Source organism: Drosophila hydei, unplaced genomic scaffold (genome assembly GCF_003285905.1).
Source record: "Drosophila hydei strain 15085-1641.00,03,60 unplaced genomic scaffold, DhydRS2 tig00000001-arrow-pilon, whole genome shotgun sequence".
Lineage (NCBI taxonomy): Eukaryota > Metazoa > Arthropoda > Insecta > Diptera > Drosophilidae > Drosophila > Drosophila hydei.
In genome coordinates this window covers 5000163-5012613 of record NW_022045643.1, presented here as the reverse complement: position 1 = coordinate 5012613, position 12451 = coordinate 5000163, and the positions used below count along the sequence as shown (strand labels likewise).

The window sequence follows — 12451 nt, the reverse complement described above, 5'->3', positions numbered from 1 at the left end:
CTGCCAAAGCTATTCGAACCATTTACGTATTTCATTTCTTATTCCATCCTATGCTAATAATACTTATCGATTTTATCTCTCATGTATTTACAGCTCTTGTCAGCGGGATTGCCAACCAATAAATCTATGCAACAAATTCCAGCTGAGCTATAAAAACAAATGTGAAAAATCATGCTAAAATCAATGAACTTGAATTTCTGGCCATCAAAATATACAAATAATGGACATTTCTATATATATTTTGTGAGAAGATGCGCAACATAATGGAAACCCTCGAATTCGATATCCGAAACTCAATCCCGGTTCAGCTTTGCCTCCCATTGCTAAGGGTTGAAAAGTGAAAAGCTACCCTCTATAGTAAAAACTGCAACTGCAGTGCTAACTGCAGCAACAACAACAACAACAAGAACTGCAAGAAGAAGAGCCACCCCTAAGCAGCTCTGCCCCCGGGCACATTCATGGGTTCGCAATGGTGGCGCATTTGCAGTGACAAACAACAATAAAACTGCGATATCAAGACAATCGATCAATAAGCAGTTACACACGCACACACACACAATCTCAATGGATGATGAGCCGCCTGAGCATTGCGTGAAATTTCAGACAAAGCGGCGCGCGGCGTTCTCCCAGCACATGACCGAGATCTGGAACAGCTGCGCAGGCGCAAGCGCCACAATTGAGCCACGCAATTGCTATTCGCAGCGGCCTCAATGGTGGTTGTTTTTCTTCGTTTACTTTTCCAATTCCAAATTCCAATTCCAATTTGTTGTCAGCCAAATTTGGTACAGTTGCAGTAGGCACATCTAACCAGGTTCTATGCTCTATGTCCGTAAGGGGCTAAGAACAGCTCGTTTGCGCAATTTGTTGCGCAATCATTCAGGCTGCAGCCAGGCATCGAGCCACGTCTTCAGCTCGTATAATTGGTTTGTCATTAGGCGCTGGGTGACTGTGATTGGAGTGCATTGAACTCGCTGAGCAATGCCGAGTCAACTTTTCAGCTGCCTGGCGAATCTGGCACGTTCTTCTTAGCCCTATTTGTAAACCACCCTGGGCAACTGCTTTCCTTATTCGATCCCTTTTTCTCATAATTTATGACTCTGCCTTACAGCTGAGAATTGCACCCGTTGCCCCGTTCTCTCAAGGATCTGTTAACCAGTTTAGTTTTCCACGCGCACTGCTTGATATCGAATATGTATGGATATATATTACGACATTTCCCATGCTTGGGAGCAGAGTTCGCATCAGATTTACGACAAAGGCAATTTATATGCTAAGACTATTGAATGGATATCTTTTATGTGCACATCTACAGCTATAAAGCCATTTAAGCAACGCTTCCTAATGCCAGCCACTGAACTCCCAAGCTCTGCTCGTCCACGCCAATTACGACTGACTGCGGGGACAACTTCAAAGTTCCATTGACATGGATAACATTTAACGAGAGCACAAAAGCACAGCGCAACGATACTTTATGGGCTGCTTATCGACGAAACCCGTAACTACAGAGGGTGCTGGTGCATAAGTGTCTTAATGTAATATTGTGGAACACAGTGGAACCCGGAATGGGGGATTGTCTGAATGACCGAAACTCGAATTGCTGCTCATATGGGGGCAGAACATTTGTATCTGAATATATATGTATTTAAGTATGTTTCAATCAGCGTGCTCACAGCTGAACATCTATTCGATTTTGGCGTTGATAATTGTGAAATTAAAATTTGATTGGCTATTGATAAAGGGTTAATCAATAGCATAAACATAATGTTTGTCGGTCTGTCTACAGGCGCCCGCATGAAGAGAGAAGCACTCACTATAACTGATTTCATTTTGAGTGTAAATGTTAATCAAATTAGCCACAGACGCAATCAGTGTACACATTGTTATTGCATTATTATTTATTTGTTGCTGTTGAAAAATCATTTTTCTATATTTAACAAATCTCCCAGCCAGCAGATCTGATCTCCTCTGTTCAGTTCTGTTCTGGTCAATACTCAATGCAGTTTCCCCCTGTTTGCAGTTAATCATTTATTTATTTCTTTAATCCTTACTATTGCTGTCAATAGTTTTGCAGCTCTCAACACGTTTTGGCTGCGCAGCTGTTTGACTACTGCTGGAGTATCCTGTTCGCAGGATTAAATGCGGTTTATCGAGGGCGTGCCAGTTGGGTTGGTCTGCATGCAGCATGTGTGCTGATTTTTGCTTTATTGTGGCATTTAATCCGTATTAATTTTCAATAAGTGCAATGAGGTCTTATAAATGTTTGATAAATGACTCAGCAGAGGCGGCCAAGCACGTGACTCGAAAGCAGCTGCTGCCCAGTTGAGAGCTTGAGACGTAAGGGGAAGAATTGCATGGAAGTGGAACTTATCTGTTTTTATATAAGATAACAAATATTTCATTTATTATTAATTGTTTTCTGACAAAATATTAAAGTTTATAAACGAATTTGTAAGCAATTGCAATGTAGTTTATTCAGTTTTTAACTATTGTCATTTTTTTAATATTCTATTTTTAAAATTGATTTCCATTGCATACTTTCAGGGCTTGAGTCTAAAATATTCCGAGTGTACATTTTCATTGCATACTTTTAAGCGCAATTTAATGTTAAGTTAACATGAAAGTCTACATAGCCAAACAACTGAGCTTAACAGTCAAATTTTCGAATTCTAACAGACAACTTATATTAATAATAAACTGCAGTAATATATGTAAGTAAACAGAGACTTTTTTTATTGCTTGCCAACTTTGTGCAGTTCGTGCATTTGTTATGCAGCAGTTCGTGCTGCATAAAATCTTTTTGCCGACACGAAAACTGATGTAAAACATTTGTAAAATTTCATCAGCCACAAAAAGTTTTCCCACTTGCATTGCGCTGCATCGTGTTTGTTGGCTTTGCCAATTGTTGTTGCTTGTGTTTGTGTTCAACAAAGTTTTACTTAGCAAACACCAAGTCTCTTGTACACAGGGGCAGCTGATGTAACAGAGATGCTTCGCTGCAGACTTCTTTAATTAAAGAGCAAGTTTTCAAAAACTGTTGAGCAAACTGCTTGTTGCTTGCTAGCTGATAAGAGATAAGCGAAATGAGATATTTTGACTTTGACTTTGTACTGCAACAATGAATGTGGCAATAGCTCTCTGTCTCTATAGAGAGAGAGAGAGAGAGAGGCAGATAGAGCTAAAGACAAATGACTTAATTCGTTAACATAATTGCCCCATTATAAATTCTGATAAACACTTCAGACAAACAATGCTCTAGACTCTGATTATACACATATATATATTTATTTATTTGTAGATATACATTTATATATGACTCGTGACTCTCTTGCCAACAGGTGCAGCTGAGGTCGAGACTGATCAAACTTTTACCTGACCCCCTACTGCCATTGACATTGTCTGTAAGTTGAGTTTGTAACTTTGCGGTTTTCCTACTTTTCACTTACAGTTGTATATATATATATATTTGATGTACATATATATAGATATATAAGTATACTACATATATTTAATTTATGCCCAACTTTTCGTGTGACCGAAACAATAAATCTAACTAAATGCAAATAAATTAAAGGCACAAAACATTGCAGTTGAGTTTAAGTGACTGTTAGATATGCTGTTAACCTGACACTAAGTAAGCCCCCGAGACTTAAAGACTTCTATATATATGCTCTTTGTTATTATATAACCATTAGTCTTTACGTTCATTCAAATGCCCAGCAATTGTGAGTCTCTTACTGATGAGATCCATTAAAGTATTTCGCCCATCGGCTAGATCGTTTAACCTATTGTCAAGTTTAACAATTGTTTATTTTTATGACAAGTCAATATACTCCTTTGACAAGTTTGTTTGCGGGGTATAGAAGAGTTTGAATGCTAAAGGCGCTGCCCAAATGAAAGGCAACTGGTTCTGGTTCCGTCTCGAGCTTTGATTCGATTTCTGGTCACTTGAAATGCTTTGAAAGTCAACTAGGAACAAACACACAACACATAATACACACACACACACACACACACACATAGACACGCACAGAGACAATGCCATTGAAAGCAAATCTGTTGATTTGTTGACTGCAAGCGGATGTGACATATGAAAAGATACGATGAGAATTAGCCCAGAGCCACGACTAGAGCCACAACAGAGCCAGAACCAGAACTCGGGATCATTTCTAGACAATTCGCCTACATATATCGCTTGTGCACAGATTTTTTGTTTTTTGTTTTTTATATTTTAAAAGTGTAGAACCTGTACAATCAAATTTAGTACCTTAACAACACATGTATATATATGGAATTAGAGCCAAACCAGTCATAATATGAGGAATTAAAAGGAGACAGTTTACAGCATTCCCATCGTTCTGGCTAAGCCTTGCCGTTTAAGACGTCTTAGGGGTCTGGCAGGGATTAGACCTCTTGCAAGTAGGCTTCGGTGTCGTTGCAGTCTGTCCGTGTATCTGCTTGTGTGTCTTCCAATCTGCTCTTCGACAGTAAACAGCTTAAGGTCTCTGTGAAGTATTGAGCCGCGTACATACCAGGGAGAGTTGGTTATCTGTCGCAGTACTCGGTTCTGCAAAACCTGAACCCGCTTATAATTAGATTTGGCAGCAGTTCCCCAGATTTGCACTCCATAGAGCCATATCGGCAGGATACACTGCACGTAGACAGCTCTTTTGCATCTCAGCGGCAAGGTGCTCTTTTTATTGATGAGCCATCGCAGTTGCTGCTGTCTGTGACGGCATTTTTTTACCGCAGCTTTGAGGTGTGGCCCAAAGGTGAGACGCCTGTCCAGTGTGATTCCAAGATATTTCGCCTGTGCTGGTTGCTGTAGTGTTATTCCCGCCAGCTGGATTGGGGGAGTATGCATTGGCAGCCTTTTTAAGGTGAAGCAAGGGTTTAATGTTTTTAGCGGGTTGACTTTTAGATTCCATCGTATGCACCAATCAGCGAGAGTATCAAGATACCTCTGTAGTCCATAACTTGCCTCAATAGGACTTTTAGAATTATAGATGATTGCAACATCATCAGCATAAGTTGCAATGAGGGCCTTCGAGGGAGCATCCATATGTTGAAAGGACGGGCTAGGTATATCTGAGGTATACAAGGAGTACAGCAACGGACCAAGAACACTACCCTGCGGCACTCCTGCTCTCATAGGATATGTGGACGAAAGTGTATCCTTTACCTTGACTTTAAACTCACGGCCTTCTAGATAAGACCTTAAGAGGCCATAGTACGGGGCAGGTAGAAGGTTTTTTATTTTGCACAGCAATCCATCGTGCCACACCTTGTCAAACGCTTGCTGCATGTCAATGAAGACAGCGTTGGAGTATTCTGAGTCATCAAAAGCCTGCAGGATGTGTTTCACCAACCTGTGAACTTGTTCCACTGTTCCGTATCCCTCCCGAAATCCAAATTGGTGATCCGGTAAGATATTAGACTGTCTTATAATGACATTAATGCGATTGGCAATGGTCCGCTCCCAAAGTTTAGACAGAGCGGGGAGTAGGCTTATAGGCCGATATGATTCTGGGTCCTCTTCCGGTTTGCCCGGCTTTTGTGCACAGATTATCATTATTTTTAATTTAATTCATTTTTGCTAAAATGTGTTTTATTATTCAGATTCATGCTCGCCCCTACAATTAAATGCTCGGAGAACAGCTGTTGTCCAAGCATTGATCTATGGGGCATTACATAACACGATCCGATCTCGGGGCGCATTGTGCGGTGCTGCGGATAATGGTGAATGGATATTAGATAGTGTCTAATGCCCAGACAAAAGGCTAGCAGAATTATTTTTGAATTATTTATGATTTAGTTAGACGGAAGCATTCGAATTTGGCTGCTCTTTAAGCCGGCCATGTGTAAAGTGCCTCCGACTTCGATCTGTCCAAGTAGATCGTATCGAACTGGAATGCCTGTTCCCTTAACGTGATATGTGGCCATGACTTTGCTCTCGACTTGTTAACAACCGATTAGCCGCGACGCACCTGAACGTGTTTCTGTTCTAGAGCTTAGCTTGTCCTTGAGCGCTCCACAGTTCTGGGCACTTTCAAAATAACTAAGCCAGATCAAAGCTTTTACATTTTATTATGTTCCTTAACGTAACTTAGCACAGCTATGAGATCATCTATTCACTGTAAGCTGACTTCGTTCAGCTTTCAAATAACTTTTAGACACATTCCGCGCCAGACATTAAAAAACTGCAATCCATTTGAATAATTCGCAAATATCACAATTCTTTATTATAAATTTGGACTTTTTTTCCTTAATATATTCACACACACATATATATATATATATATATATATATACAATACATTCCACTTAAATGCTATGAGTACAAATACTTTGCAACAATTTGTGTAGAGAGCGCGCCTAGGTTCTTCGATGCAAGCCGCAAGCCACGCTCAAGAGCAAGGCTAAAGTCCAGCTGAAGGTAGTGGCTGGACTTGGAGCTGAGTTCTCTGCGGCGGGCAGACGAGCAACCACGACCAGCTGCTGCTCGTTCAGCGTGGGCCTAAAGCTCCAGTCGATGGCATTTGTCTTGCAAATGTTGGCATAAACTCGCGCCGAGATCTTTGGGGTGCGCGTGCGTTCGGGCACAGTGAAGTCTACGTGGTAGAGACCGAACTTCTCGGTGAAGCCAGCCTTCCACTCGAAGCTGTCCATCAAGCTCCAAGCGACGTACCCGCTGACATTGGCGCCATCCTCAATGGCGTCCAGCACGGCGGACAGATAGAGATTGTAGTAGTCCACGCGGGCGTAGTCCTCCAGGCCGCCGCGATCGCTGACGCCGTTCTCGGTGACAATGATCTCGGGTGCATTGTACTCGCGATGTATCCACATCAGCAGATTGTACATGCCCTTGGGATAGACCTAAGGTAGAGGCAGACGAAGAAGGGAGTTTGTGTTGAGCAAATCTGACTTGTGGTTCATTGAACCTGCCACCTGCCACCTGCCACCCTCCGCTCGAATCAACCCCAATTTTAATCTTGGCTAAGTAGTCGAAGCCACCCTTCGAGAGCTCGTCCATTATTCACTGCTCAAATCCAATTGTGGCCAGCCCTGGCCGCCCAACCCACTTGAGCATTAGCTCATCCCAGCTAATTAGCGAGTCCGACTCGTGACCCGTTCCCCACTTAATTATAATTCGCAGCTGACTTACCTTAAGCCAAGCAGATCCAGAGCCGGGCCAGTCCACGCCAGCTTGACTCTCGACGACGCCCATATCGTGATTGAACGAAGGTATGGGAAATTTGCCAGTGTTGTTGTGCCCATTGGACGTAACCAGGTTGGAGGTGTAGGTGTTGATGCCAAAGAAATCGGAGGTGCCCCTGATGCGATGTATCTCCTCGGTGGTAAACTCGGGCAGGCGCGAACGTGCTCCGAAGCCTTGCTGCTTGCTCAGATTGCGAATGCGCTCGATCATGACCTTGGGGTAGTTGCCATGCTTCGAGAAGATCGGATGTGCAAACCAGCCAACATAGAACTGCATGGCGCGCTCCGAGGCCTCGCGATCCTCAGCTGAGTCGGGATCGCGTGGCTCCGGCCAGGATGTGTCAAGGGTAATGCCAATGCGTCCACCCTGGCGCTGCTGGAACTCGTCGCGATACATGTGCACCACCTCTGCGTGCGCCTTGAGCAGATTGTGAGCGCACAGGTAGGCGGGAATGCCTGGGTGGTTATAGGCAGGTGCCATGAAGTCCACGCTATAGGCTTGCTCGCAAATGTGCCACGGCTCATTGATGGTCGTCCAGAGCTTGACGCGATCGCCAAACATCTCCAGCACCAAGCGGGCATAGTCCTTGAACAGGGGTATAATCTCCGGGTTGGTCCAGGCGCCCATCTCCTGCAGCCGTTGCGGCAGATCCCAATGATAGATCGTCACCATGGGCGTAATGTTGTACTTGAGCAGCCCATCGATCAAGTTGCTGTAGTATTTAATGCCCGCAGTGCTCACATGGTTCATGTAGCCACCGGGCATGATCCTGGGCCAGGAGAGCGAGAAGCGATACGTGGTCACATGCAACTCCCGCACCATTTCCACATCGCGTTGCCACTGCAATCAAAGAGAATTGTTCAATTGTTGGTCAGCTCAAGTGCAACTGGAAGTGGGCAAGAATTTTAAGTATTTCCGAAAATAAATAGAAAAGCAAAACCAGTTGACCCCAAAACAGTTTGGCGACATATGCAAACCACCATATGGTCATATGGTCATATGGAGCTTTGATTAGATCTGATTTGATTTGTTGTTGTTGTTGTTGTTGTTGTTGTTTTTGTGCTTTTGATTTGTTTGTTAACGACGGGTATATGGCTAATTGTGTGCCTCGCATTGAAGCAACAATTCGTTACGGTAGCTGTTGGCCTACGACTACGGCTCGTACAATGGGGGAGGGGCATTTACCTTTCAGCTGAGTATGCTAAACACCTGGCTCCAAGTGGCATAAGTGGGCATATTATGCCAGAGTGGCGTGGCATGGCATGGCGCGGCATGCCATTAAGATCAGCTCGCATTCATTCATGTCTTGTGCCAAATCGATTTATCAATAATTAAATATAAGTTAGACGACTTGGCACTCAGTCAATCTCTGTAATCTCCACTTGACATGCCCGATGACATTGCCAGCAGCGCATGAGCACAGTGCAACGTGAATCAGGTTTCGCAGAGGGTTACATATGTTATGCATTCATATTCATATTCGTATTCATATTCATATTTATTCTGTTCATAAGCTAACCTCTAAAGTAACCCTGACCGCCTCGGCGCGAAATCTAGCATATCTAGCATATCTTTGTCGAGATCTAAGAAATCAGCAGCCGTTCTAAAAGATTCTAATCACAAGTTTCTTAGATTAGTTTTAACAGCAGGATACCAGCTGAGAATGAGTTCGAATTCCAAGCTAGGGTTGTCTTGGCCAAATACGGCTTGCGAGTGGCCAATGCTGTTTAGGAATTGTCAATTCGATCTATCAATCTCAATCTATCTCTAAGCAGAGTAATTGCAGTAGGCAGCTATGTTTTCCAATTAGCCACGCCCAGCTGAGCGAACCATATAATCTATAGTTCTTTCTGTTGAGCACGTCAACTGCTAAACTGGCTCTAAAACATTGTTTGGACCACGCCCCAATGACCGAGTCCATATCATTAAAGAAACTTCTAGTTGAGCGTGTTATACTCAATTCCGAGTCTCCACCACCATAAATAATATTTAAAATAATATTTGCATTGTAAAAGATAAAGTATCTTTTGATTTGCCACGTTAACAGTGGGCGTAGCCATAAAATCTTCGCATTTGACTAGACTAGAAGCCAATTTACTCTTGCTGGTGTCTTTTTAGTTTCGCTGTCAGTGAGAACTGTTCTATTGTATTTAATTTAAGCTTGAGACTTAAGACTTGCTTATGAGCTATACTCAGGTCTGCTAGCATTTCTCACTTAAAGTTCTACATTAAAAAATAGTTTAAATTTCTTGAGGATTTTAGAACTCGAACTCAAATTTTAAGCAATTCTCAAGTGAGTTCTTTATGTATCTAAATATCATAAATTCTAATTGAACTCAGCTCCAGCCTTAGTACATTTTTATGGCTGTTTGTACAGATTGATAATTGGCCATTCATTAGAGACCAATTCATAAACCAAATCAAGTGTTTAATCTGCAAGACAGCGCATTGATAGAGCCAATTAGCGCCAACTTATCAGTGTAGCATGACAATTAGTGATCGTTTGTCATAGTTATTAAAGTTCGTTCGAGTAACTAACTAGCAGCAGATGTCAGTAGAACGAACTGCAGCTGACATAGCTGAATTTGCATAGTTTACTCGATATTGAACATATATCGGATTCAGTGACACAGGTAAATCAGACACCTGTGCACCCAGACAGCTAGAGTGCGAGAGCCGAGCTTCGACAGCTGCTCAGACTTTGTTTTCAGCACAGATTATAATGCTGATTAATGAATTGAATGCGTATTATTTATGACTCGACCAGTGGCTGGGGAAAATTTGAAGTGTGGGCGAGGTAGCTGAAGTCTAATAGGTCCGCTTCGCTACTATTATTATTATAGTTCCAGTTCGATTACCTCAACTGTAACCCTTGAGCCATGATGCCACCGTCAATCAATTTCGTTGTTGTTGTCTCTATGGCTTACCTGATGATAGCTGTCCGATGATATATCTCCATTCGACTGATCGGCTATCTTCTCAGGACTCTTGTGTGTCATATAGTCCCATATCGACTCGCCCTTATTATCTTCATTCCAGCCACCTTCAACTTGATACGAGGACGAACCAACGCCCCATAGAAAATCATTAGGGAAATGTCGTCTATTGCTCGACGGAGTGCGCAAGTTGCTGTTTATGAAAAGAAGATGAAAGAGATTTAGAAATATATTATAGAGGGATATGTCAAGTTTGTGTCAACACACAAAATGTGAGCTGTTTCTATGGTCAGCATCGAATGCAGATTGAGCTTCGCCTTGTGACTCTAGCTCAGCTGCAACCCTTTGAGCATTCTATTGCTGCAGGCAGCAAACACAAGGGCTAATTATTCTCATGTACAGATGATATCTATATTCAGTTGAATTATGTTTCCTTGTCAAATTTCGGCGTTCGCTTTGTAAATTGTAATTGGTCTTCTGACGACCTTTCTACATAACAATATACATAAGTTTCTGTTGATTAAAAGCTGTCCACAAATTAACACGTTTCGATACACGAAATGCGAGCAGGTTGGCTGGCTCTATATAGAGTCATATATATCAACCTATATAAAGTTCAAGCTTTGGCAATGAGCTGTTAAATATGTTGCTAATTCTTTTAAAGAAAAAAACCAGCCAAACAAAATTGTTTGTTGTACAACAAATATATGTATACAATTTATAATTTACGAACAAGTTGTGCCTCTCTTTAAATTAATAACAACAATTGCATTTTATGACTTTAAAAATGTGATGCAGCTGCGAATAAGCAGCATGTCTGCTTGCAGTCGAAATTAAGGTCAGTATTGAGAAGTGGATGTGCTAAGTAATTCAAATGAAGCTTTGTCTAATTTCGGTTTTAGCTGATCGGCTTCGATCCGCTCAATAGTTGACTGATTTCATACACTTACGCAGCATCGGTGCAGCGACTGCTCTGCTCCAGCATCAGAGCCAACAGCACGCATTTGATTAGCTTTAGCCACATATTAACTATTTGAGTATATTTATATATTTATATATTTATATATTTCGATATTGTGTTTCACACTTGATCCTTGGCACTGCACTTGACACAACTCTTCAGCAACTTCAGCGTTACAATTCCGTTGACTACTGCGAGTTGGCACTTGACGCGCGCTTCAAGTCTTTGCCCTGCCCGTTTGAGCCCGTTAGCGAAACGTTAGCGAATGATTGCGGCTGCTTTTATATCCTAGCATTTAAAGCATGCGAACGCCCGCTGCGCACTGCTCACGAGATAAAAACAAAACAAAACAAAAGAAAAATCGACGAACGTTCAAAACTCACCTCCGAACGAGTTGAGCTCAGCGGCAACAGGTGCGCTTGTTGTTGTTGCTGGGGCTAGTTATATTCTTATTGTTTTTGTTTTTTATATTTAGTTGAGTTTTTGTTTTGCCGGTAGCTTGCTGGCTTAGTGAGATGAGCAAGAAATCCCCGATCGGACGACGACAAATGCAATTCACGCAATGGGCGTTGCGTTTCCAATGGAATTATTTAAGTTTGTCATCATCTGGTTTTGGTTTTTTTCTCTCTTATGAATTTCGCGTGCACTCTCAACTATAAGCATTAGCAATAAATTCATTTGGATTATAGATGTTAGTATTAATTGAAATGAAGTGCTTGTTATTCAAATTCGATTTGAATATGGAATAGCCCTTGCTGTAGACCTAATTGTTAAGCCAATATTCTCGTGTCTCACACTTTTCCAATTGATTTCACTTGCCTTTTGTTTGAAAACAGACGAAAACAGATTTCTGTTTAAACAAGTGCAGATACCTACATCAGTTGCTCAGATAACAAATGATATGTGGAGCATGAGCGAGCCAGCGAGCGAGTGAGAAAACATGTTGCAAAGCAATTCAATCAACGGACTTCCCTTTCGCTGAGATAGCGAAGTAGTCATCAAGTTCTACTCCCTTATCATTTGCCTAAAAAACAACACAACAACAAACAGACACATTCAGCAAAGTTCATAAATTATATGAATCTAAAATGTTTACCTGATGCCTCTGCAGAGCTTAATCTGGGCTTTACCCAAGCCACAGTCCCATCGAGCTGATAGAATTAATAACAGTGGTCAACAGGATTTAGTAGCCATGGCGAACTGAATACAAATCTTAAAGCAGAATAGCTCTATCTAATAGAGATTTGAGGAAGATTGACGAGGTCAACTGTAGGTCAAATGTTCAGGTAAATTCAACAAACGAAAAAAGCTTCGGGGGTAGTAATAGTATTTTCAGAT

The 12451-nt window shown here is 41.9% G+C and overlaps 1 protein-coding gene across 1 annotated transcript; it reads right to left on the bottom strand.

The window, feature by feature from the left end:
- Nucleotides 1–6336: 6336 nt before the first annotated feature.
- Nucleotides 6337–11366, bottom strand: LOC111605654 (myrosinase 1). Its single transcript, XM_023324315.2, has 4 exons — nucleotides 11103–11366; nucleotides 10144–10345; nucleotides 7163–8056; nucleotides 6337–6873 (listed from the first exon to the last, which is right to left on the bottom strand). Exons 1-4 carry the CDS (start codon nucleotides 11174–11176, stop codon nucleotides 6373–6375), a joined length of 1671 nt encoding a protein of 556 aa, XP_023180083.2. The 5' UTR covers nucleotides 11177–11366; the 3' UTR covers nucleotides 6337–6372.
- Between the last annotated feature and the right edge of the window lie 1085 nt (nucleotides 11367–12451).

Coding starts and splice junctions, on each gene's coding strand:
- LOC111605654 (XM_023324315.2), bottom strand. CDS start 11,176: ATGTGGCTAAAGCTAATCAAATGCGTGCTGTTGGCTCTGATGCTGGAG. Junction 10,346..11,102: donor AGTCGCTGCACCGATGCTGC/GTAAGTGTATGA, acceptor TTTCATAAACAG/CAACTTGCGCACTCCGTCGA. Junction 6,874..7,162: donor CTGGATCTGCTTGGCTTAAG/GTAAGTCAGCTG, acceptor CCTCTACCTTAG/GTCTATCCCAAGGGCATGTA.